The sequence below is a fragment of the Scyliorhinus torazame genome, chromosome 19 (genome assembly GCF_047496885.1).
Source record: "Scyliorhinus torazame isolate Kashiwa2021f chromosome 19, sScyTor2.1, whole genome shotgun sequence".
In the NCBI taxonomy this organism is placed as follows: Eukaryota; Metazoa; Chordata; class Chondrichthyes; order Carcharhiniformes; family Scyliorhinidae; genus Scyliorhinus; species Scyliorhinus torazame.
In genome coordinates this window covers 44,073,638-44,099,944 of record NC_092725.1, presented here as the reverse complement: position 1 = coordinate 44,099,944, position 26,307 = coordinate 44,073,638, and the positions used below count along the sequence as shown (strand labels likewise).

At 48.7% G+C, this 26,307-nt stretch overlaps 1 protein-coding gene across 1 annotated transcript in view; it reads left to right on the top strand.

Annotated features, from left to right (window-relative positions):
* The window catches only part of LOC140396104 (aldo-keto reductase family 1 member C1-like), an 83,513-nt gene that overhangs the window by 50,335 nt on the left and 6,871 nt on the right, over positions 1 to 26,307 (top strand). The window contains exons 5-6 of the mRNA XM_072484217.1: positions 13,998 to 14,163; positions 23,558 to 23,640. Coding sequence (XP_072340318.1) covers positions 13,998 to 14,163; positions 23,558 to 23,640 — 249 coding nt within the window. The remainder of the gene's footprint in view (positions 1 to 13,997; positions 14,164 to 23,557; positions 23,641 to 26,307) is intronic.

Below are 26,307 nucleotides of genomic sequence, written 5' to 3'. Positions count from 1 at the left end.
ATCTCCCTTAAACTTTCCCCCTCTCACCTTGAAATCGTGGCCCCTTGTAATTGACATCCCCACTCTTGGAAAAAGCTTGTTGCGATCCACCATATCCATACCTCTCAATTTTGTAGACCTCAATCAGGTCCCCACTCAACCTCTGTCTTTCCAACGAAAACAATCCTAATCTACTCAACCTTTCTTCATAGCTAGCACCCTCCATACCAGGCAACATCCTGGTGAACCTCCTCTGCACCCTCTCTAAAGCATCCACATCCTTCTGGTAATGTGGTGACCAGAACTGCACGCAGTATTCCAAATGTGGCCTAACCAAATTCCTATACAACTGTAACATGACCTACCGACACTTGTACTCAATACCCCGTCCGATGAAGGCAAGCATGCTGTATGCCTTCTTGACCACTCTATCGACCTGCGTTGCCACCTTCAGGGTACAATGGACCTGAACTCCATTGTTTGGTCTCTCCAATATAGAGGAGATCACATTGGGAGCAGCGAATGCAGTAGACCAAATTGGAAGAGATGCAAGTAAAACGCTGCTTGCAACTGGACAAAGGTCTGGACTAAGTCATTACACCCCCCCCCCCCCTCCCCCCCACCCCCCCCCCCCCCCCCCCCCAAAGTCCACGGAGCTTCCGTCGCCCTCGTGACTCATGGGTCTCTCTCTTCGTTTCTGCGCCGGGTCCGGACCCTGCACTTCACCCTCTGAAGTAGGGGGGCATAATGGCTAGGCGCCTGTCCTTTCCGATGATAGCGCCTGAGGGGCATTTCGCCCCCTTCCTCCGGCAGCAGGGGGACAGTCCATATCAGAGTCCGATGTCCTCACCAGTGATGCCAGAGGGGTGTGAATAGTCTGTTGGGGAGTATTCTCCACGGTTCTGGGTATGCTGGTCTGAGTCAGCTTTGGGGGGAGGAAATGAATTTGCGGCCCCCATGGTGCTTTTTTGTGACATGTTCTCCCTCACATATCTGATACGACACAGGCCTTGACCGTTTCTGCTACCCATGTGGGTCAATTTGCATAATTTCTGACCCATACCTTTTCACCCGTGTTGAACTGTCTTTCTCAGCAAGTGTTGTCGTGGCCCCTGCATTGGGCATCTTGGTGTTTTCCTACTCTTTCCCCTAAATTTGGGAATAGTAGACTCAGCCTGGTTCGGAGTCGTCTGCCCATGAGTAGCTCCTATTCCCGTTGAGGCGTGTGGTGTTGCCCTATAGTAGACTCAGCCTGGTTCGGAGTCGTCTGCCCATGAGTAGCTGCTATTCCCGTTGAGGCGTGTGGGGTTGTCCTATCGTCGAATAGCCAGCGCGATAGTTTAGTGTCTACTGATGCTGCTGACTGTTTTTTCAACCCGACCTTTAGGGCCTGGATGGCTCTCTCCGGCAGCCTGGTGGTATTATGCCAAATGCCGTTTGACCATGAATTTTGTGAACTCCTGGCTGGTGAAAACCGATCCATTGTCTGAAACAAGTGCCTCCGGGATACCATGTGTTGCAAACGAAGTGCAATATTTTTCGATGGTAGCTGTTGAATTTGCGGAGTTCATTTTGTAGACATCCAGCCATTTGGAATGGGCGTCTACTATCACAAAAAAGACTGAACCCATGAATGGGCCTGCAAAATCGACATGGAGTCGCGACCACGGTCTACCCGGCCATTCCCATGGGTGCAGCGGGGCTGCCGGTGGCACCTTCTGCCCTTGCTGGCATTCTTGGCACTGACCTACCAATGCCGCTATATCTGTGTCCAGGCCCAGCCACCAGACATAGCTCCTAGCCAACATCTTCATTTTGAGACTCCAGGGTGCCCATGATGTAGTTCAGCCAGTATGGCTCGACGGCCTTGACTTGGAACTTGTGCTCCCCATAGCAGTATCCCGTCTTCCACAGTGACCTACTCTTCCCCTGCTCCAGTAGGGGTGGAATTCCCCCTGGACCGGTCTTTCCACCTCCCCTGTTAGCACCATTGTTTTATTGTTGCTAAAACTGGGTCCCTTTGTGTCCACAAACAAATGATTTGTGCGGCCACCGGAAGGGTGTCTAGGAAATGTAATGTCATCACAGTTTCTTCTATTCTGGGTGCAAATGGTGGGGTGTCCAGTAATGGCAGCCGACTTAGTGCATCGCCGTTTGCCACCCAGGTTCCCAGCCAGTGCTCCAGTTGATATTGGTACTCTGCCCAGCATTGAATCAAGACCGAAGCTAATGGTGGCACCACTTTATCATAGAATTTACAGTTTCCGAGTCTGCACCGACTTGGAAAGAGCACCCTACTTAAGCCCACACTTGCACCATATCCCCGCAACCCAGCAACCCCATCTAACCTAGGGGCAATTTGGCATGGCCATTCCACCTAACCACATCTTTGGACTGTGGGAGGAAACGGGAGCACCCAGAGGAAACCCATGCAGATACGGGTAGAATGTGCAGACTCCGTACACACAGTGACCAAAGCGGGAATCTAACCTGGGACTCTGGCGTTGTGAAGCCATAGTGTTAACCACTATGCTACCGTGCTGCCCTAAAGTTTTGTCTTCTTTCAGCAAGCCCAGCAGTGGCTTATGGTCTGTGATCCGCCCATACAAGTACTGGTGAAATCTCTTCACCGTGACGATCACAGCCAGTTCTTCTTTTTCAATTTGGGCATACTTTACCTCTGCTGTTGCTAACGTCCTGGTGACAAACGCTATAGGCCGTTCCTGTCCATTTTGCCCTCCTGTGTGCCCCAACTACCCTAACGCCATATGGGGACGCGTCGCAAGTGAACACCAACTCTTTCATGGAGTCATAGTGTGCCAAGACATTTTCTGAGGAGAGCTGTTGTTTGATCTTCTTGAAATCCCTGTCTTGGCGGGTGGACCATTCCCAGGCTTGCCCCTTTTTTAGTAGTTGGTCCAAGATGGAAGCCCTATTCTGTATGAACTTTCCACAGTATGTCACCAGTCCTAAAAAGGATCTTAACTCCTGGATTGTGGTGGGGGCCGTGGCATCTTTTATCGCCCTACCTGATCCTCCAAAGGGTGTAGCCTTGTCAACTACTTGTGCTAGAAAAACATATTTTTCCCTCTTTAGGCGCACACCTGCTGCTGAAAACCGCCAAGGACTTCCTCCAGGTTTTGCAGTTGTTCTGCCCTTGTTTTTCCCATAATGAGGAGTTTGTCCAGGTAAATGGCGATCTGTGGTAACCCTTGTAATATATCCTCCATTGTCCTCTGGAATATCGCACATGCTGACAAGACCCAGAAGGGTAATCTTGTATACTGAAAAAGGCCCTTCAGGGTGTTGATCGTTGAGAATTTTTGTGACTCTTCGTCCAGCTTCTGCTGTAGATATGCATGGCTCACATCCAGCTTTGAGAATAGATTATCATAGATTATCATAGAATTTACAGTGCAGAAGGAGGCCATTCGGCCCATCGAGTCTGCACCAGCTCTTGGAAAGAGCACCCTACCCAAGGTCACACCTCCACCCTATCCCCATAACCCAGTAATCCCACCCAACACTAAGTGCAATTTTGAACACTAAGGGCAATTTATCATGGCCAATCCACCCATCCTAATAAGAGCATATAAATCCTCAATCTGGGGAATTGGGTATTTGTCCAGTTGTGAGTAACGATTAATCATTTTTTTGAAGTCTCCACAAAAGCGGACTGAGCCGTCCGGCATAAGAATAGGCACCCCGGGTGCCACCAATTCTACAAACTGGACCGGTTTTATTATTCCTTCATGCTCCAATCTCTTGATTTCCGTATCGACTTCCTTCCTTAACTCGAAGGGTACCGAAAGGGCTTGGTAGAATTTTGGGACTGCCTCTGGATCTACGTGTAATGTCGACTTTGCTCTCTTTATTGTTCCGAGCCCTTCTCGGAAAACCTCTGACATATGCACAGGACTTCGCTTAGGTGACCATTTTCCAGCTGGAAAATGTTTACCCAATCCAGCTGGATCTCTTTTAGCCAGTTTCGTCCCAATAAGCTTGGTACCAAACAAACAAACAAAGAACAAGGAAATGTACAGCACAGGAACAGGCCTTTCAGCCCTCCAAGCCCGTGCCGACCATGCTGCCCGACTAAACTACAATCTTCTACACTTTCTGGGTCCGTATCCCTCTATTCCCATCCTATTCATGTATTTGTCAAGAGAACCTTCCACTACAATTAAAGGCAGCCTAACCAGTTGCTCTCCATCAGCCACAGGTACATGTGTTGTGCCCAACTCTCTCAGTGGTTCCCCTGTGTACGTCCTTAGTTTTGCCGAGGTCCTGGTTAGGGGTAAGGGTTGGAGTCCAGTGCAAATCTTACTAAATACTGTTTCTACTATCACTTATACGGCTGCTCTCGTGTCGACCTCCATTAATGTTCGACGTCTGTTCAGCCTTATGGTTAATTTAATGAGTTTTGATTTAACAATCTTTACACAATTTAGTTAAGGGACGACCGCTGGGCGATAGACAACTGCATAGCCACCCTCAGGAACAACTTGTCGGAGATAGGTTGAGCTGCCAGGGTATACATTCTCCTGTACCCCAGCTTACGTGTCCTTCTCCAAAATGTTGGTTTTGAGCTTCTATTTCTCCTTGCTGGCTCTGATCTCTGGCAACAACTGCAATATCTTGCCGTGTGGAAGGCTGCAGGGTCTGCCGTCTGTCTGGTCCTAATTTTCCCTTGTTTGGGAGCGGTTCTGTGAGTTGGCCTGGGTTCCTCAGTATTTGAGTTGTTCCTGAGGGTGGCTATGCAGTTGTCTATCGCCCAGCGGTCGTCCCTTAACTCAGTTTCACTAGTGTGGGCATCTACCTCCATCGGAGTACCCTGTAACTCATGTGCTCCACTCACCGCTTTTTCTAAGGACAAAGCCAGCTGCAATGCTTGTTTGCTAAATTGCAAAATTATTTATTCTGCACACCAACCAAGTGTGACATTTTGCATCAGTCCAAATGCGCAAGCCTCTGCTAATAGTCTAAATCCTGTTAAAACATTAGTGACTGATTCTCCCGTGTCTCGGAATGTTGAGTAAAACAGGTACCTTCACAGGATCAGAGGTGGCTTGGGGTCATAGTACTTGATGTGTTATGTAGGTTGGTTCAACGTTGACTGCAACTGGATGCAGTGAAACTAGAAACAGGCTTCTGACACCGGAGATGGTCCAACACTGTTTTATTGAACTTCCTGATTGCTGTACATCGTCTGCTGTGAGTTGACACTCTATCAATCTAACTGATAACCTCCTACTGGCTTGACCAGACTAACTCTCTCATGGTGATAGTGCTCACTGGCTTGTGCACCCTAACTATCTCAGTAGCTGTGTCCTGTATAGAGAGAGAGAGTCTTAATGCCTTGTGTGCTTTATAGTGGTGGTGTCCTGTCTGGTGATTGATTGTTCTGTGTCGTGTGTGTTCATTGGTTATCCTGTGTGTCAATCACTGCCTGTCTACATCTCATTATATACACGAGTGGATATTATGACATCTCCCCTTTTTGAAGTAAATTTTGGAACGTGGCGATATATCTACATGCATGATTATATACAAGTGGTGAGTGAATGAACATATGTACATGGGAAGGTGTCTATCGTGGAGATACAGAGCAAACTGAACACAATTTACAAGATTTAAGTCTATAGATTCAGTCTTTGTGGCGGGTGACAAATTCTTGTCGGGGGGGGGAACGCCGGCACTTGGACAGGCGGGATTGCTGCCATATCGGTGGCCTCATGGAGCGGTGGGATCGCTGCCAGATCAGTGGCCTTGTGTTGCGAGATGTCCGGAGGAGGCATGATGACATGCGGAGAAGTGCGACCAGGCGGTGGACAGGGAACTTTTTGTAGCGCCCTCCTGTTGCGCCGTAGAATGGAGCCATCAGCCATTTGGACAAAGAAGGACCTGGGGGCAGCCTGCCTGACGACAATAGCTGGGGCTGACCAATCTCCCTCAGGCAACTGGACACGAACAACATCGGCTGGAGCCAGCACAGGTAGATCCTTGGCATGAGCATCATACGTGACTTTCTGCTGATCCCTGGATCGCTGCACTTTCTGCAGCACCGTGAGGCGGCCAAGGTCTGGAACATGGATGGCTGGAACAGTCGTCCTCCAGTTGCGGTTCATGAGCAGCTGCGCCAGAGACAAACCAGTCGACAGAGGGGTTGCCCTGTATGCCAACAGTGTCAGGTTGAAGTCCGAAGCTGAGTCTGCAGCCTTGCGCTGCAACCACTTGACAATATGGACCCCTTTTTCAATCTTCCCGTTTGATTGCGGGTAATGGGGACTGGATGTGATGTGACTGAAGTGGTAGGATCGTGCAAAGTCGGACCACTCTTGGCTGTAGAAACATGGGCCGTTGTCACTCGTTACTGCGAGTGGTATGCCGTGCCTGGCAAACGTCTCTTTGCAGGCTTTAATCACTGACTTGGACGTGAAGTCCGACAGTTTCACCACTTCCGGGTAGCTGGAGAAGTAGTTGACCAAGAGCATGTAATCACGCCCACTTGCGTGAAAGAGGTCTATCCCCACCTTGGACCATGGAGAACTCACGATCTTGTGCTGTTGCAGTGTTTCCTTGGGTTGAGCTGTTTGAAACTTCTGGCATGTTGGGCAGTTGGCAATGTCCTGGCTGATGCCAGGCCAGTAGACTGCCTGCCGAGCTTTGCATCGACATTTTTCGACCCTGGTAAATCTGGCAAAGATTTACCAGAAGGTTGCCTGGTATGGAGGGCATTAGCTATGAGGAGCGGTTGAATAAACTCGGTTTGTTCTCACTGGAACGAAGGAGGTTGAGGGGCGACCTGATAGAGGTCTACAAAATTATGAGGGGCATAGACAGAGTGGATAGTCAGAGGCTTTTCCCCGGGGTAGAGGGGTCAATTACTAGGGGGCATAGGTTTAAGGTGAGAGGGGCAAGGTTTAGAGTAGATGTACGAGGCAAGTTTTTTATGCAGAGGGTAGTGGGTGCCTGGAACTCGCTACCGGAGGAGGTGGTGGAAGCAGGGACGATAGTGAAATTTAAGGGGCATCTTGACAAATACATGAATAGGATGGGAATAGAGGGATACGGACCCAGGAAGTGTAGAAGATTGTAGTTTAGTCGGGCAGCATGGTCGGCATGGGCTTGGAGGACCGAAGGGCCTGTTCCTGTGCTGTACATTTCTTTGTTCTTTGAGGTGACCCTCATGGATCTGTCTGAGCACCATGGCTTGCATGCTTTGGGGAATGACGATTCTATCTAGTTTAAGAAGGATCCTCTCGACAATCTTTAACTTGTCCTTAATGTTGAAGAATTGGGGGCACTGCCCCTTTTGCCAGCCATGGGCAAGGTGTTGCATCACGCGCTGCAGTAGAGGACCTTTGGCAGTTTATTCGCATATCTGGACAACTCGTTCATCAGTGGCTGTGACGTTGCTGGCACACAACTGCACGTGTGCCTCGATGTGGCGAATGAAGTCGCCCGGTTCTCACAGCATGGTGATGGATCGGGATAGGGCATCCGCGATGATCAGCTCCTTGCCCTGTGTATAAACGAGTTCAAAGTCATATCAGCGAAGACGAAGAAGAATTCATTCGCTGCAGCCGAGGTGTCATGTCATTTAAATCCTTCTGGATTATGTGGACTAAAGGCCCGTGGTCTGTTTCCACCATGAACTTCGGCAGACCGTATACGTAGTCATGAAACTTGACTATTCCTGTCAGGAGACCCAGACACTCCTTTTCGATCTGGGCATACCGTTGTTCGGTCGGAGTCAAAGCCCTGGAGGTATATGCCACTGGAGCCCAGGACGAGGAATCGTCTTGCTGGAGGAGCACCGCCCCAATGCCGTCCTGGCTTGCGTCTGTGGATATCTTGTATCCTTTGTTGGGTCAAAGAACGCCAGTACTGGGGCTGTGCTGAGCTTCAGCTCAGGCCACTCCGCTTGATCTGCGGGAAGTCACTGGAACACTGTCGACTTTTTAACGAGATGCCGGAGGGTCCTGGTGTGGGATGCCTTGTTGGGAATGAATTTTCCAAGAAAATTTACCATCCCGAGGAAGCGGAGGACCGCCTTTTTGTCCTCTGGTGTCTTCATGGCATTGATTGCTAGCACCTTGTCGGCGTCAGGTTGCACACCTTGCTGTTAAATGTGGTCACCTAAAAACTTGATAGCCGACCGCCCAAACTCTGTTGAGCTGGAGGCCATTTTCATGAATCCTCTGGAAAACCTGTTTGAGGCGAGCATTGTGATCCTCTGGCGTCGTGGACCAGATGATCTCGTCGTCCACATAGACTCACACCCCCTCGATGCCCTCCATCATTTGCTCCATTATGCAATGAAATACTTCAGAAGCTGATATGATACCAAAAGGCATGCGGTTGCAGCAATACCTGCCAAACCGAGTGTTAAAAGTGCACAGCTTCCGTCTGGACTTGTCCAGTTGAATTTGCCAGAAGCCACGGGAGGCATCCAGCTTGGTAAAGAATTTGGCGTGAGCCATCTCACAGGTCAATTCTTCTCGCTTCGGGATCGGGTAGTGCTCTCGCATGATGTTGCGATTCAGGTCTTTGGGATCAATGCAAATGCAGAGTTCGCCAGAGGGTTTCTTGATGCAGACCATGGAGCTGACCCAGTCTGTGGGTTCCGTGACCTTTGAGATGATGCCCTGGTCTTGGAGCTCTCGTAGCTGCGTTTTCAGATGATCCTTGAGAGGAGCCGGCACCCAGCGTGGTGCATGGATGACTGGGGTGGCATTCGGCTTGAGCAATATCTTGTAGCGATATGGGAGTGTGCCCATCCCATCAAACACACTGTGGTATTGTGAGAATGCCGTCTATCTCAGCCTGGAGATTCGCATTGGCGAGGCCGTCGCCGGTGTCGAGGACATGGCATGAACTCGCTGTACCAGATTTAGGAGTTTGCACGCGCGAGCACTGAGCAGGGATGCTTTGTCAGGCCGGACGATCTCGAATCTCAACGTCGCCTTGATTTCCTTGTGGGAGACAGCTAGCTGACATGACCCACTGGCAGCTATGACATTACCAATGTAGCCAAGGAGCTGGCAGGCTGGTGGAAGAATGCTAGGTTGGTGTCGGATGCTGTCGAGGTCCGACTATGATATGAGATTCGCAGACGCACCAGTGTCCAATTTAAATTGGATGCGAGACTGGTTGACCGTGATGACGGCACACCACTCGTCGTCAGGATCCACACTGAGGATCGAAAGGCATGGTAGAGACCAACTCGCGTGTGGTGATGATGCCCACCCAATATGGAGACTCGAAGCAGTCAGCATCTGGGTCCGTTGGGCTGTCTGGATCAGAATCCTGTATGCCTTGGTGTATGCAGTGGACACATCAGCGCTGCAGCTGGGATCACTGGCTGTTGTTCGGTGGAGCGGACCTGCAGAAGGCCACATAGTGGTCAGGCTTTCCACACTGTAGATATCGCCTGCCTTGGGCTGGACATTGCCGCTTTAAATGGGCGGAGCCACAATTCGGACACGTCATGACGCTGACGTCAGCACGTTCTGTGCGCCATCGCGCATGCGCAGTGCGGTCGGCCGACGTTCGCACATGCCCCTCAGGGTCTTCGGCCTCATCGTCCACCCAGTCATGGCGCGCATGCGTGGGGACCCGAGAAAAGCACGCGATGCAGCCACTCTCCTCGATGGTCAGACCTTGCATTTTTGCTATGGTCTGCACCCGTTCTGCCTCATGGGAGGCCAGTTTTGCAGTTTCTGCCACCCTGATGCGGGAGTAACTATTTCTGGCATGCTCATGGACAACGCACGTTTCGATGGCGACGGAGAGGGTCAACTGTTTGATTTTGAGGAGCTGCACACGCAGGGAGTCTGACTGGACCCCAAAAACGATCTGATCCCGGATCATGGAATCAGTCGTCGAGTCATAATTACATGACTGCGCTAGGATGCGGAGATGGGTCAAGAAGGATTGAAAAGGTTCATCCTTACTCTGAAGCCTCTGTTGGAAGATGTACCGTTCAAAGCTCTCATTCACCTCCAATGTCGCAGTGGCTGTCGAATTTCAGCAGAACTGTCTTGAACTTTGTCTTGTCTACACCATCGGCAAATGTAAGCGAGTTATAGATGTGGATGGCGTGATCCCCGGCAGTCGACAGGAACAGCGCGATCTTTCTGGCATCCGATGCTGCCTCTAGGTCGGAGGCCTCGATGTAGAGGAGGAACTTCTGTTTGAAGACTTTCCAGTTGACGCCGAGGTTGCCGGAGATCCGGAGTTGCGAAGAAGGCTGGATCCTTTCCATGCCGCTGGATGGCTGCTTGCTGGTCGTTGCAGATGCACTCGAGATAGGTTCGTTAGGATTAATAGCACTCTGGTACCATGATGTGTTAAGTAAGTTGGTTCACCGTTGACTGCAACTGGATGCAGTGAAACTAAAAACAGGCTTCTGACACAGGAGGTGGTCCAACACTGAACTTCCCAATTGCTGTACATAGTCTGCTGTGAGTTGACACTCTATCAATCTAACTGATAACCTCCTACTGGCTTGACCAGACTAACTCTCTGCTTCATGGTGATAGTGCTCACTGGCTTGTGCACTCTCAGGAGCTGTGTCCTAGAACATAGAACATAGGACATTACAGCGCAGTACAGGCCCTTCGGCCCTCGATGTTGCGCCGACCTGTGAAACCACTCTAAAGCCCATCTACACTATTCCCTTATCATCCATATGTCTATCCAATGACCATCTGAATGCCCTTAGTGTTGGTGAGTCCACTACTGTTGCAGGCAGGGCATTCCACACCCTTACTACTCTCTGAGTAAAGAACCTACCTCTGGCATCTGTCCTATATCTATCTCCCCTCAATTTAAAGTTATGTCCCCTCGTGCTAGACATCACCATCCGAGGAAAAAGGCTTCCACTGTCCACCCTATCCAATCCTCTGATCATCTTGTATGCCTCAATTAAGTCACCTCTTAACCTTCTCGCTAACGAAAACAGCCTCAAGTCCCTCAGCCTTTCCTCATAAGATCTTCCCTCCATACCAGGCAACATTCTGGTAAATCTCCTCTGCACCCTTTCCATTGCTTCCACATCCTTTCTATAATGCGACGACCAGAATTGCACGCAATACTCCAAATGCGGCCGCACCAGAGTTTTGTACAGCTGCAACATGACCTCATGGCTCCGAAACTCAATCCCTCTGCCAATAAAAGTTAACACACCATACGCCTTCTTAAAAACCCTCTCAACCTGGGTGGCAACTTTCAGGGATCTATGTACGTGGACACCAAGATCTCTCTGCTCATCCACACTGCCAAGAATCTTACCATTAGCCCAGTACTCTGTCTTCCTGTTATTCCTTCCAAAATGAATCACCTCACACTTTTCTGCATTAAACTCCATTTGCCACCTCTCAGCCCAGCGCTGCAGCTTATCTATGTCCCTCTGTAACTTGTAACATCCTTGCGCACTGTCCACAACTCCACCGACTTTAATGTCATCTGCAAATTTACTCACCCATCTTTCTACGCCCTCCTCCAGGTCATTTATAAAAATGACAAACAGCAGTGGCCCCAAAACAGATCCTTGTGGTACACCACTAGTAACTGGACTCCAGTCTGAACATTTCCCATCAACCGCCACCCTTTGTCTTCTTCCAGCTAGCCAATTTCTGATCCAAAATTTCTGTAGAGAGGGAGAGTCTTAATGCCGTGTGCTTTATAGTGGTGGTGTCCTGTCTGGTGATTGGTTGTGTCGTGTGCGTTCATTGGTTATCCTGAAAAATGAAAATCGCTTATTGTCACAAGTAGGCTTCAAATGAAGTTACTGTGAAAAGCCCCTAATCGCCACATTCGGGCGCCTGTTCGGGGAGGCTGGTACGGGAATTGAACCGTGCTGCTGGCCTGCCTTGGTCTGCTTTCAAAGCCAGCGATTTAGCCCTGTGCTAAACAGCCCCTGTCCTGACAGCCGCTGTGTGTCAATCACTGCCCGTCTGCATCTCATTATATACATGAGTGGATATTATGACAGTACTTTTTACTAAGTCCGTCAATTCCTGGAAAGTTTTTGTGTCCGGTGCCTCCGGAAAAGTGAGACTGTGCATAATGGCAAAAGCTGCCGGCCCACACGCAGTCAGCACAATGATCCATTGCTTTTTATCCGGAACTATATCGTTCGCTCTGAAAAAGTACTTCATCTGCTTTACATATTGGGCCCCGTCTTCCGCTGCAAGGTCAAAAGAATCCAACTTCCTAAATAAAGGTATTTTGCCTGTCAGTGGCTTACCCTCAATAAGCAGCTGATAATGAGCAGGTTATTTTGGGTAATTCCGTTTTCCTCGTCGCCACTGTAATAAGTCCACGGAGGCAGAGGTCCCTTCACTAGAATTCCTTTTATTAACAAAACCAACAGCCGTACGACCAGGTGCATTGAGCTTGCTGTCTACAGTGGGAGTGCAGAGGATCTGACACTCTGTTATATACAGAGAAGAGGTTCCCTGATTGGGCCACTAATCAGTGAACTCTTATTGGCCAATCTCAAAGGCCTGGTCTAAGTCATTGCACTTAAGTGTCGATGCGTTCAGGATCAAGAGGATGGCTATGTGACCATTTAAAATGGCCGCCCGCAAAGGATAATGGGAATTGTGGTCAAGTTGGGATACAGACAGTACACAGCCCCTGTGTATTGGGCAAAGGAAAACCAGACCGAACTCAAACTTGCACCTGTTAAAGGTCAATCACCGATTTTGCCAGGACAATAGACTCAAACTAAGGAATCGCAACAATAGCAGACTCACCGGCGCCGCCTCCCCTTATTTGGAAAGACATATGTACTTGGGACAATGGTAACTAGGATCCGCCCAGCTATCTAGGTTGCCGTGCCTAATTGGCCAGAATCGATCAGGGTGATCGAGACCCTATCGATCCATTGGATCCTGAGTTAACCCCGCCCAAAAGGGGAGAAGGGTAAGAGGCCCTGCGCACTAGGGATCGGTCTCTTTTGGGATCGGCCTGTGCCCACACCAACTGCAGCATAACGATCAGCCAAGTTCAAGACCCACGATCGCTACCTGAGAGAGACGAGCTGCAGCCGAGACGAACCTGACAACTTCCAGCCGACACACGTGGGGACTCAGATAAAGACCTTATCTACCAGCACCGAGCCGGTCATCCAGAAGTTAAGTAAAGGTCATCTTAGTTGATAGGTGTAGTTTAAAGTGTATCATTGCACATAGAGATAAGTCTTGTGTTTAATAATAAACTTGTCTTTTGAACTAACAAACTGGTTGTGTGGTCATGTGGTCAATACAAGAAATGTACTCGCTGCTTGTGGTTTGTAAATAAAGGTAGCAACAAAAACTTGGCAGTGCTTGTGGAGAGATCCACGCAAGCTTTCAGTCAGAGCCGACACTGACAAATTATACCATCTCCAATCTGCTTCCAGCATTCTAACTGAGCCAAAAATAGAAAATACTGGACAATCTCAGCAGGTGTGACATCTTCTGTGCAGAGAGAATGGAGCTAACATTGTCTGGATGACTCTGTCATACCCAAAACATTGGCTCCCTGCTCTCTCCACAGGTGCTGTCAGACCTGCTGAGATTGTCCAGGATTTTATGTTTTTGTTTCAGATTCCTGATCTGCAGTAATTTGCTTTTAACCTAACAGGCATCCTGGTTTGAATTACCCAACTCCATTATGATTGAGATTATTTTCATTTTCCAACATTAGATACATGTGAACGTACACATTTGGAGTAGGCCAAATGCATCATTTGAAAAGATCATGGCTGATCTGATTGTGGCTTCAACTCCACATTCCACCAACCCCCGATAGCCTTTGACTATTTGTTTGTTAAGAATTGATCTACCTCTGCATCAACAATATTCACTGACATTGCCTCCCACACTCTGGTGAAAAGTGTTCCACAAATAGATGGAGGGGTCACAGGCATTAGAGAGGGTATTAGAGGGTGGGGGGTGGGGGGAGAGATTTTGAGAGACTCACAGATCTTCCAATTACTTTTTTTCATTTTCAAATATATACAGGTTCGACCCAGGAAACCCCATCGTTCTGAACGATCTGGAGCTGAAAAAGATTGGTGACAAACACAACAAATCCCCAGCTCAAATTGCCCTGCGCTATCAGGTGCAACGTGGCGTAGTGGTTATTCCGAAGAGTTTCAATCTTGGGCGGATGAAGCAGAACAGAGAGGTTAAATATTCCTCATGGAGACATTCATTCTTTTTATTGTCTTCCACTGTTTTCACACAGATGCTCTACGGTAGGGTCTTTAACCCAGAAAAGCAGTGCAAGGCATTGGAAAAGTGAGCTTTGTAACATTACAGAAGATACAGCCTGTAGGAATGAACTCTCAAGTACCTGGAGATTATATTAACCTGAACATATTCAGGGCCAACATCCTTCATGGTGGGAGATTTACACATTACAGTTCAACCCTCCAGTGCCAGGGACCCAGGTTTGATTCTAACCTCGCGTGACTGTCTGCATGGAGTTTGCACGTTCTCCCCATGTCTGTGAGTTTCCTCCAGGTGCTCAGGTTTCCTTCCAAAGTTCAAAGATGAGCAGTTTAGGTGAATTGGCCATGATAAATTGCCCCTTAGTGTCTAAAGGCTGGGGTGGGGTTACAAGGTTGAAGCGATAGGGCGGATGAGTGGAGTGCTCTTTTGGAGGATCAGTGCAGACTCGATGTGCCAAATGGCCTCCTTCTGCACTTTAGGGATTCTATGAATCTATGTCTTCATCCTTTATCGTCCAACCAAATGATTATAATATCTCTGGATTGATGTTGTTTCTCAACTGTGTTTAGCCAGAGGGTTCAGAGTTCCATCATTCTTTATCCACTTTCAATCCCCATTGTTACAACCTCTTGTACTGAAAACACTAATCCCTGGGTCAGTCTGATCCCGTAGGAGGCATTCGACAAAACAATGATAACATTTAGATCGACAAGGTTAAGCACTGTGGTGTTGGGTGCTCTGGTGCACAGATGAGCCAACACAGTTGTATGTGGTACAACTCTATTTTATTTTAACTCTTATATACAGTTTGTTCTGGATACTCTGCACGTGCTGTCTCCCTGAGTGTGTCGTGTAACAGGTCTGTCCTTGTCCTTGTCTCCAGCTAATACTGTCCACCAAGTGTCGTGTTTGTGCTTTTATATGGTTCCTGCCTTTGTCTGTGATTGGTTGTGGTGTTGTGTGTTCTGATTTGGCTGTTGGTGTGTCTATCATGATGTGTGTGTTTGAATATCATGACAAGCACTATGTCAATAATTTGGAATTATTTTTTTCCTTTATTTTTTAACGGGATGTGTTTGTTGCTCCATTTCTCACCCATCCCTAATTGCCCTTGAACTGAGTGTTTTGCTGGACCATTTCAGCTAAGAGTCAACAACATTGCTGTGAATCTGGAATGTAGGCCAGACCGGGTAAGGAGGGCAGATTTCCTTCCCTGAAAGCAATGTTCACATGAGTGAACCAGATGGGTTTTTACAACAAATGGTGACAGTTGCCACAGTCACCATTGCTGAGACAAGTTTTATATTCCAGCTGTCAAGCTGAGATTTGAATTCTTGCTCCCATCGTCTGGCCTTACGAATAATAACCCAGTCAATGTTCCTTTTTGCCGTTATTGCCTTGAAGAGCCACGAGATCAGTTGTTTTTAAGACTGGGAAGTCTACAGTGATGTTAGAAGCTCTGCCATTTTATATTAATGACCTAGACCTGGCAATAAACAGGCAAAATTACAAAGTTTGCCCATGATATGAAACTTGGAAATGTAATGAACAGTCAGAGAGATAGTAACGGATTACAGGAGTGAAGAAGAGAGCAGACACATGGTAGATGAAATTTAACAGATGGAAGATTGATCCTAACAAAATGAATCACTTCAATCCAGAGAGGCTATATAAACTTGGTAAAATTTTAAACAAGTGCAGGAATAGTAGGTTTATTTACATAAATGCTTGTAGGTGGCAGGACCAAACTAAGGAAATTATGTTGAAAGAAAATGGCATCTTTGGCTTTATTAATAGTCAAAATATAGACCGTAATGTTAGATGTTTATAAATCACTGGTTAGGTCTCAGCTAGAGTAATGTTCAATTCTGGACACCACTTTCCAGGAAAGATATAAAGGCTTTCCAAGTACAGAACAAATTCATTAGAATGGGGGATGCGGGACTTCAATGGGAACTGGAGAGGTTCCCCAGCTCCTCCAACATCACAAACCGGCCTCCCAGAAACAAGTCCTTTAATACTCTAACTATCCTCACCTCCTATCTCCAAAAATTCCCATCTCACCATCCTGGCTGGAATCTATGATCTCCTCAAATCAGCATTTCCCTTGAACCTGCCGACAACCTAAAGTGCTGGTGCAACTGCCTCCAGATCTTCAGCGTCACCACTACCACCAGACTCCCTGAATATTTCCCCTGGGCCATGGGGAGTGGCGTTGTTGCCAATGCCCTTAATCCCAACCCCCTGCATTGATTCTCCTCCAATCTAACCCACTGGGAGCCCCCTCCCCCCTCTAAGCCAGCCCCTCACGTTCTCAGCATTCGCCACCCAGTGATAATACAATAAATTTAGGTGACCCAACCCCCATGACTGTCCTCTCAGCAATAGCAGCTTCTTAATCCTAGCCACCTTCCTGTTTATCCGCCATCATCATAAATTCGGGCCCTACCCACTGAGCCTGACCTGTCCCTATCCATTATTAGCATCAAACCACATCCCTCCCTCCCAGAACCTATACTCCCTCACGAAGAAACCTCACCCAGTATCGATCCCCTCCCCCCCCCCCCCCCCCCTCCCCCATTTCCCGCCTCCTGGGCCCATTGGAACCAGGCTCCACTGCAGTCCCTCCCCCACAATATACCCTTTCACCAGCTGACTTAAGTTAGCTAGTGTGGGGGGTCCCTGCTCAGGCCTTTCCTCCCTCCCACCCAGTCCCAGGAAAAACAATCAAACATAGCTTTTCATACAAAAACATCGCTACAAAGAACAGCAACACAAAAAAACTTTTAACCTCTAAAACAGCATGAAGTACAGCTATTATTCAAAGTTACAAAGAACAGCAGCAAAAAACTTTAACCTCTTTTTGTGAGGGCCACGAAGAATCCAGCACAAGTTTCAAGGATACAAAGAAATAACATTTATTTACAATAACATATATATACACAACAGCAGCAACCTCGCTTGCTGCTTATTCCTTCCTGTAGTTCCAAACTGGCCAGCTTTATTTATACAGGAAGTCTGCTAATGATTTCTCCGCCCGCCTCATTGGCGAAGCTCATACTCCCACAGGATTGTGGGATTGTCATTGGTCCCCAGCCAATGGTAAGCAGGCAGGTTATAACATTTGGGGCAGCATGGTAGCATTGTGGATAGCACAATTGCTTCACAGCTCCAGGGTCCCAGGTTCGATTCTGGCTTGGGTCACTGTCTGTGCGGAGTCTGCACGTTCTCCCCGTGTGTGCGTGGGTTTTCACCGGGTGCTCCGGTTTCCTCCCACAGTCCAAAGATGTGCAGGTTAGGTGGATTGGCCATGATAAATTGCCCTTAGTGTCCAAAATTGCCCTTAGTGTTGGGTGGGGTTACTGGGTTATGGGGATAGGGTGGAGGTGTTGACCTTGGATGGGGTGCTCTTTCCAAGAGCCGGTGCAGACTCGATGGGCCGAATGGCTTCCTTCTGCACTGTAAATTCTATCTATGAAATCCCTGCCCCTGCAAAGTCCAAGGAATCCACCGAAGACCCTGGCGAAGGAGGGCGTCGGACTCGTTTTGCCGCAGGCCGGACACCATTTGCACGAGGCGCTGGATCGGGCGGCGTGTAACGAGACGTAGACCGGCGCTTCCGTGATGAACGGCGTAACGGTTGTACATCCACGGCCCGTGGGCCCGAGGAGTCCCCCTCTGATGCGTCCTGTGTCTCCATCTCGGAGTCGGAGTCTACTGCCTCTGTCATCTCGGCGTCTCTATCTCCACGCGGTTCTGTAACGACCTGCGTAGGCTTTGAATGAGGCACCAGAGGAAGATTGTGAGGACTACTTTCCATTGTCTCTGGTCTCTGCGGCTGTTGAAATGAGCTCCGGGGGCGGGGAATCTTTGGAAGGGATAGCCTTCTGGACCGAACGTGGTCTACATGTTTGCGCTGGAGACGACCCTGGGCTTGCACCTGGTAAGATATAGGGTCCGTTTGGCGAAAGATTACGCCAGGGACCCACTGGGTACCACCAGCAAAATTGCGAATGAACACTGGGTCACCGGGCGCAAACTGCCGAATCGGCCGATGCTGAGGAAAACCCCTGTCCCTGCCGTTCCTGTGTGCAGAGTACATTTGCGCCGATGTCCGGGAAAACCATACCAAGGCGGGTGCGAAGTCTCCGGCCCTTTGGAGTTCTGCAGTCACCGCATGGGGGTCCTATATGAAAACAACAAGCGAGCCAGTCTCGTGTCCATTGACCCGGAAGACTGCTTCTTTAGGCCTCGTTTGATGTCTGCACTGCGCGCTCTGCCAACCCATTTGAAGCCTGGTGGTAAGGGGCAGTGCGGATATGCCGTATGCTGTTCATCTTCATGAACCTCGCAAACTCCTAACTGGTGAATGGAGTGTCGTTATCCGTGACCAGCACCTCGGGGAGGCCATGTGGACTAATCCTGTTTGATCATTTGTACATTTATGATCTAGTAACCAGCCAACTAGGTGACATTTTGTTGTAAAATTTATATTTTGATATAAATTGTTGAGCAGGGCGTTGTCCCCTGCATCTTATGCACCTCTACCCATTTTGACTGGGCGTCAATTAATAAAAGGAACATGGATCCTTGAAAAGGGCCGGCGAAATCCACATGCAAGCACGCCCAAGGCCGCCCTGGCCATTCCCAGTGATGTAGGGGCGCGGCCGGCAGAAGCTTCTGATGCTCCTGGCAAATGGAGCAGCTTTGGGCCACCTTCTCAATGTCGGCGTCGAGGCCTGGCCACCAAACATAACTCCGGGCCAACATTTTCATTTTGGTCACACCTGGATGCCCATTGTGCAAGTCTCTTAGTATCAGCTCCTGTCCTTTTTCTGGGACAATCACACGCGTCCCCCACAAGACGCCGTCTTCCACGCTGAATTCTGCCAGCTTGGAGGAAAATGCCCGCAACTCTCCTGGGAGCTGTCTATGCTGCCCACCATACAGGACTGTGTCGAACCTTTGACAGGACTGGCTCCGTCTGGGTCCACTCACGGATTTGTGATGCCGTGACAGGCAAGGTGTCCATAAAATTTAGGGTTGCAAATTTGGGGGTCGACATGGGGCCTGTCGATAAAGGCAATCGGCTCAGTGCGTCGGCATTCGCTATCTGCGTTCCTGGTTTGTGCTCCAGAGAATACTCGTATGCAGCGAGCAACAAAGCCCAGCGCTGGATCGTGCAGAAGCAATGGGTGGTATTGGCTTATCCTCTCTGAAAAGTCCCAGCAGAGGCTTATGATCAGTCACGATAGTGAAGTGGCGGCCATACACGTACTGGTGGAAACGTTTCACCGCGAAGACCACTGCCAGGTCCTCCTTCTTGATCTGCGCGTACTTTGTTTCCGCTGCAGTCAATGTGCGGGAGGCAAAAGCTGTCGGCCGCTCGGCCCCGTTCCCCATCTTGTGGGACCGGACGGCCCCAATACCATACGGGGATGCATCACATGTGACGAGCAAAGGCTTCATAGTGGGTTAGTAACCCAGACGACGACAATTGTTGTTTTACCCGCCGGAAAACGGTTTCTTGCGGCTGACACCAAACCCAGGTGTGATTTTTATTTAGCAGAAGATGCAACGGGGCCAGCGTAGTTGCCAGATTGGGGAGGAACTTCCCGTAATAGATTACGAGGCCGAGAAAAGAATTAAGATGTGAAGTGTCAGTCGGGGCGGGGGCCTGTTGAATCGCGTGCACCTTCTCTGCGACGGGGTGCAGACCCTCGCGGTCCACCCGATAACCCAGGTAGACTACTTCCTTCGCCTGAAAGACGCACTTTGTGCGACATAAACGGACTCCAGCCTCCGAAAAGCGTCTAAGGACAGCCTCCATATTTTCCAAATGTTCCTGCTCTGACGTCCCTGTGATCAAAACGCCATCCAAGTAGACAGTGACACGCGGTAAACCTCTCAAAATGCCCTCCATAACGCGTTGAAAAATAGCGCAGGCAGAGGATACTCCAAAGAGCAAACGTGTATATTCATATAGGCCCCGGTGTGTATTATTCGTTACATATGGTCGGGACGCAGGGTCCAGCTCCAACTGTAGGTAGGCGTGACTCATATCTAATTTTGTGAACGAGAGTCCGCCTGCAAGTTTCGCGTAGAGATCCTCTATGCGAGGCATTGAATATTGGTCGAGTCGGGAAGCCGTATTCACTACGTTTATAGTCGCCACACAAGTGAACTGTGGCATCTGGCTTCATAACAGGTACAATTGGTGCTGCCCAGTCAGCGAAGCGGAAGGGCCTGCTAATACCCAAAGTTTCCAAACGAGTGAGCTCCCCTTCTACCTTCTCGAGCAAGGCGTAAGGCACCGGGCGAGCCCAGAAATAGCGCGGCGTGGCTCCTGGTTCGACTTGGATACAGGCTACGGCTCCTTTTATTTTTCCCAAACCAGGCTGGGATACATCTGGGCATCGTCCTAGCACCTCAGTCAACCCTCCAGAAACTTTTGGAGGATGTGCTGCCACTGCAAACGCAAATGGCGCAACCAGTCCCGACCCAACAGGCTGGGCCCATGGCCGCGCACCACGATAAGTAGGAAACGCCCCTCCTGGCGTCCATAAACAACAGGGGTCATCGTAGTTCCTGCAATGTCCAATGGTTTCCCCGTGTAGGTGGCCAACCTGGCCTGTGTGTCGGTTAATGTAAGGGTCTGTATACCCTGCTTGATGCGGTCGAATGTCCTCTGGGCGATCACGGACACCGCTGCCCCGGTGTCCAGCGGGTGACCATTGACCCATACTGTCACCTTAATGGGGGCCACACGGGGAGCTGCCACACAATGCAGCTGCAGGCAGTTGTCCTCCGTCTCCGCGTCCTAGGGGGTAGTCGCCGCAGGTTCATCCACATGGAAGGTACGGCCCCTGGGCTGGTCCCAGTTTCGGTCGGAATGCCGGAGCCTCTGGTGCCACCAGGATTGGCGTCCGCGACAGGGTCGCCGCCTACAATTCTTACACGGACATGGCTCCTCATCCATTGGTTCTGGAGAAGGCTCCCTTCGCGGAGGAATGACCGACGTCCACTGGCGTCGTTCCGGACGTTGTCTCGCCCTTGGTACCGCAGGAGTGCGGGGGGACGTTTACGGACGGAAAGGGTTGCGCCACGAGGCATGCACTTCCATTCCCTGTATCTCCTGCACTCCTCGTTCTGCGCTCTCTCGGGACAATACTATTTGAATGGCCTGTTGAAACGTCAATGTTGGCTGAGCTAACAATTTTCTCTGGGTGGCCGCATTGTTAGTACCGCAAACCAAACGGTCACGTAACATTTCTGACAAGGTCTCACCATAGTCACAGCACTCCGCAATCCTGCGTAGCCTGGATAGAAAGTCGGCAAGGGATTCTCCTTGGGTCCTCTTAGCGGTGTAAACCGGTAATGTTGGACTATCGTGGACGGGGTTGGGTTAAAATGCTGCCCCACTAAATTCACAAGTTCATCAAACGTTTTGGTGTCCGGCGCAACTGGGTACGTAAGGCTCCTAATCATCCCAAACTTATGCGGGCCGCAGGCGGTGAGCAATATGACCACATGGCGCTCGTTTTCGGTGATATTGTTTGCCTGGAAATAGTAACGCATCCATTGTGCATACTGGTTCCAGCTTTCCAGCGCAGCATCAAAGACATCCAAACGTCCGTACAGAGGCATGGTGCAATAGAAAACAACTTCCAACCTGTATCCAACAAAAATACAGGGAGATGGCTTCAGCACTGTAGACAGCTATTCACTTTAACCCTCGTCGCCAGTTTTGTGAGGGCCACGAAGAATCCAGCACGAGTTTCAAGGATACAAAGAAAGAACATTTATTTACAATAATATAAGCAACCTCACTTGCTGCTTACTCCTTCCTGCTGGTTCCAAATTGGCCAGCTTTACTTATACAGGGAGTCTGCTGATACTCCCACTGGATTGTGGAAGCTCATACTCCCACAGGATTGTGGGATTGTCATTAGTCCCCAGCCAATGGTAAGCAGGCAGGTTCTAACACCTCTATAACAGCATGAAGTACGAATATTATTCAAAGCTACAAAGAACAGCAACAAACAACAAAAAAGAACTTTTAACCTCTAACAGCATGAAGTAAGACCATTATCAAAGTAACAAAGAACAGCAACAAAAAACTTTGACCTCTATAACAGCATGAAGAAAGTACATTATTCTAAGTTACATATATACATTCTCCCGCTCTTTACTTCCGCCCCAAGCCTTCTGCCTTCATAAATGCCTCCGCCGCCTCCACCATCTCAAAATAAAAGTGTCAGTAGTTGTAGGTCACCCTTGGCTTTGCTGGATACACAACTCCAAACCGCACTCCACTGTCGTACAATGCCGCCTTCACTCGACTGAAAGCCCCTCGCTGCTTTGCCAGTTCCACCGTCAAGTCCTGATAAATGCGAACCTTGGCACCAACCCACTGTACCTACTCATAAATAAAGTTAATTAAACAGATTACTTGTTTACCTGTGTAGAAACTTTTGGTAGAGATGCTTTCAAGAGCAGATCCAATTCACTTCTGTCTGGTCAGACTGCTGTTCAACTTTAAATCTTATAACAGACTGCAAAACTACAGACAGACCTGGCTCTTTCCATTAATTACATCATCTGATTCCATTAAGATCCACAACCAGCATAGCCAGGACTAAATACAATCACCCATAAATTATCTACGCTCCAGGGAATGATCCAAAATATAAGCAATGTCCCATTAGCCCTTCATCTGTTATCAAGTAAGTGGTTGGAATGAATGATTACCTCACTCTTACAAAACCTTATTTATAGCTTTAGCAGACACACTGCCTATGTGTATTTTAAACCAGGGTTTTTAATGACATGAAATATATAACAATTTCTACATTCATCATGCATAGGCACAATGGAGCCAATGACCACCATATCATAGAATTGAATCTTAGAATCCCTACAGTGCAGAAGGAGGCCATTCAGCCCACTTCCCTGCCCTTTTCCTACAGCCCCTTAATCTAACCTACACATCCCTGGACACTAAGGAGCAATTTACCATGGCCAATCCACCTAACCTGTACATCTTTGGACTGTGGGAGGAAACCGGAGCATCTGGAGGAAACCATGGGGAGAAAGTTTAAACTCCACACAGACAGTCACCCGAGGCTGGAATTGAACCAGGATCCCTGGCACTGAGAGGCAGCCATGCTAACCACTGTGCCGCCAGTATGTGCTGTGTCATTCCAGTTTCCCAACAAGGGGAAGTTATATGTTGCTGTGTCACTGAAGTACAGATTGAGTTGATCCTATGTCCAAGTATTGCTGTGAAATAAATGCTGTAGTTTCCAAATTAGGACCTGACAGAATCTATTTTTCTACAATTGCAGATCTTTGACTTCCAGCTAACTGATGAAGAGATGAAAGCGATTGATGGGATAAACAGAAACTGCCGATACATAACGATGAAACAGTAAGTAATACACAACTGAGTCAATTCCTGTGGGATGTCCCTTACCATTGGAAGGAATATAGTTTAGTTGGTCCCTGATAGTGTTCACAACATTGGGAGCTTGCAAAGGATGACAGTTTTTCCATATCTTCTCCCTGTTGGACATCCTGAAATTGCTAAGTTGTTCTGAAGTGTGGATTTCAGTGTTACTGTCTCTATTCACTTTGGCAATGTGAAAGTATTCGTCGTACTGTCCATTTCCTCTGCTGGAGTCTCAGAAACCTTTCCCCCAATACTTGGAACACTCGGAGGTTAAGCACATACAGTGTGGCAAGAAACGTTCTGCAAAGTTTGGATTTGTTTATTGTCACGTGTACCGAGGTACAGTGAAAAGTATTTTTTTGTTAGAAGCTCAAACAGATCATTTAGTACACGAAAATACAATGAAAAGAAAATACATAATAGGTCAACATAAGGTTCACAAGAGACACCGACATCGGGCGAAGCATACAGGAGTGTAGTATTAATCAGGTCCGTCCATAAGAGGGTTGTTTAGGAGTCTGGTAACAGCACGGAAGAAGCTGTTTTTGAATATGTTCATGCGTTTTTTCAGACTTTTGTATCTCCTGCCCAACGGAAGAAGTTGGAAGAGTGAGTAAGCCGGGTGGAGGGGTATTTGATTATGCTGCCTGCTTTCCCCAGGCAGCCGGAGGTGTAGATAGAGTCAATGGATGGGAGGCAGGTTCGTGTGATGGACTGGGCGGTGTTCACTACTCTCTGAAGTTTCTTGCGGTCTTGGACCAAGCAGTTGCCATACCAGGCTGTGATGCAGCCAGATAGGATGCTTTCTGTGTTGCATCTGTAAAAGTTGGTAAGAGTCAGTGTGGACATGCTGAATTTCCTTAGTTGCCTGAGGAAGTATAAGCACTGTTGTGCTTTCGTGGTGGTAGCGTTGATGTGGGTGGACCTGGTCAGATTTTTGGTGATGTACACCCCGAGGAATTTGAAGCTGTTAACCATCTTCACCTCGGCCCCGTTGATGCTGACAGGGGTGTGTACAGTACTTTGCTTCCTGAAGTCAATAACCAGCTCTTTAGTTTTGCTGGCATTGAGGGACAGATTGTTGTCATTGCACCACTCCACTAGGTTCAGTGGTGTTCCGCAGGGATCAGTGCTGGGACCTTTGCTGTTTGTAGTATATATAAATGATTTGGAGGATAATGTAACTGGTCTGATTAGTAAGTTTGCAGACAACACAAAGGTTGGTGGAATTGCGGATAGCGATGAGGACTGTCAGAGGATACAGCAGGATTTAGATTGTTTGGAGACTTGGGCGGAGAGATGGCAGATGGAGTTTATTCCGGACAAATGTGAGGTAATGCATTTTGGAAGGTCTAATGCAGGTACAAAGAACAAAGAAATGTACAGCACAGGAACAGGCCCTTCGGCCCTCCAAGCCCATGCTCCCCGGCTAAACTACAATCTTCTACACTTCCTGGGTCCATATCCCTCTATTCCCATCCTATTCATGTATTTGTCAAGATGCCCCTTAAATGTCACTATCGTCCCTGCTTCCACCACCTCCTCCGGAAGCGGGTTCCAGGCACCCACTACCCTCTGCGTAAAAAACGTGCCTCGTACATCTACTCTAAACCTTGCCCCTCTCACCTTAAACCTATGCCCCCTAGTAATTGACCCCTCTACCCCGGGGAAAAGCCTCTGACTATCCACTCTGTTTCTGCCCCTCATAATTTTGTAGACCTTTATCAGGTCGCCCCTCAACCTCCTTCGTTCCAGTGAGAACAAACCGAGTTTATTCAACCGCTCCTCATAGCTAATGCCCTCCATACCAGGCAACATTCTGGTAAATCTCTTCTGAACCCTCTCGAAAGCCTCCACATCCTTCTGGTAGTGTGGCAACCAGAATTGAACACTACACTCCAAGTTTGGCCGAACTAAGCTTCTATACAGCTGCAACATGACTTGCCAATTCTTATACTCAATGCCCCAGCCAATGAGGGCAAGCATGCTGTATGCCTTCTTGACTATCTTCTCCACCTGTGTTACCCCTTTCAGTGACCTACGGACCTGTACTCCTAGATCTCTCTGACTTTCAATACTCTTGAGGGTTCTACCATTCACTGTATATTCCCTACCTGCATTAGACCTTCCAAAATGCATTACCTCACATTTGTCCGGATTAAACTCCATCTGCCATCTCTCTACCCAAGTCTCCAAACAATCTAAATCCTGCTGTATCCTCTGACAGTCCTCATCGCTATCCGCAATTCCACCAACCTTTGTGTCGTCTGCAAACTTACTAATCAGACCAGTTGCATTTTCCTCCAAATCATTTATATACACTACAAACGGCAAAGGTCCCAGCACTGATCCCTGTGGAACACCACTGGTCACAGCCCTCCAATTAGAAAAGCATCCTTCCATTGCTACTCTCTGCCTTCTATGACCTAGCCAGTTCTGTATCCACCTTGCCAGCTCACCCCTGATCCCGTGTGACTTCACCTTTTGTACTAGTCTACCATGCGGGACCTTGTCAAAGGCCTTACTGAAGTCCCTATAGACAACATCCACTGCCCTACCTGCATCAATCATCTTAGTGACCTCCTCGAAAAACTCTATCAAGTTAGTGAGACACGACCTCCCCTTCACAAAACCATGCTGCCTCTC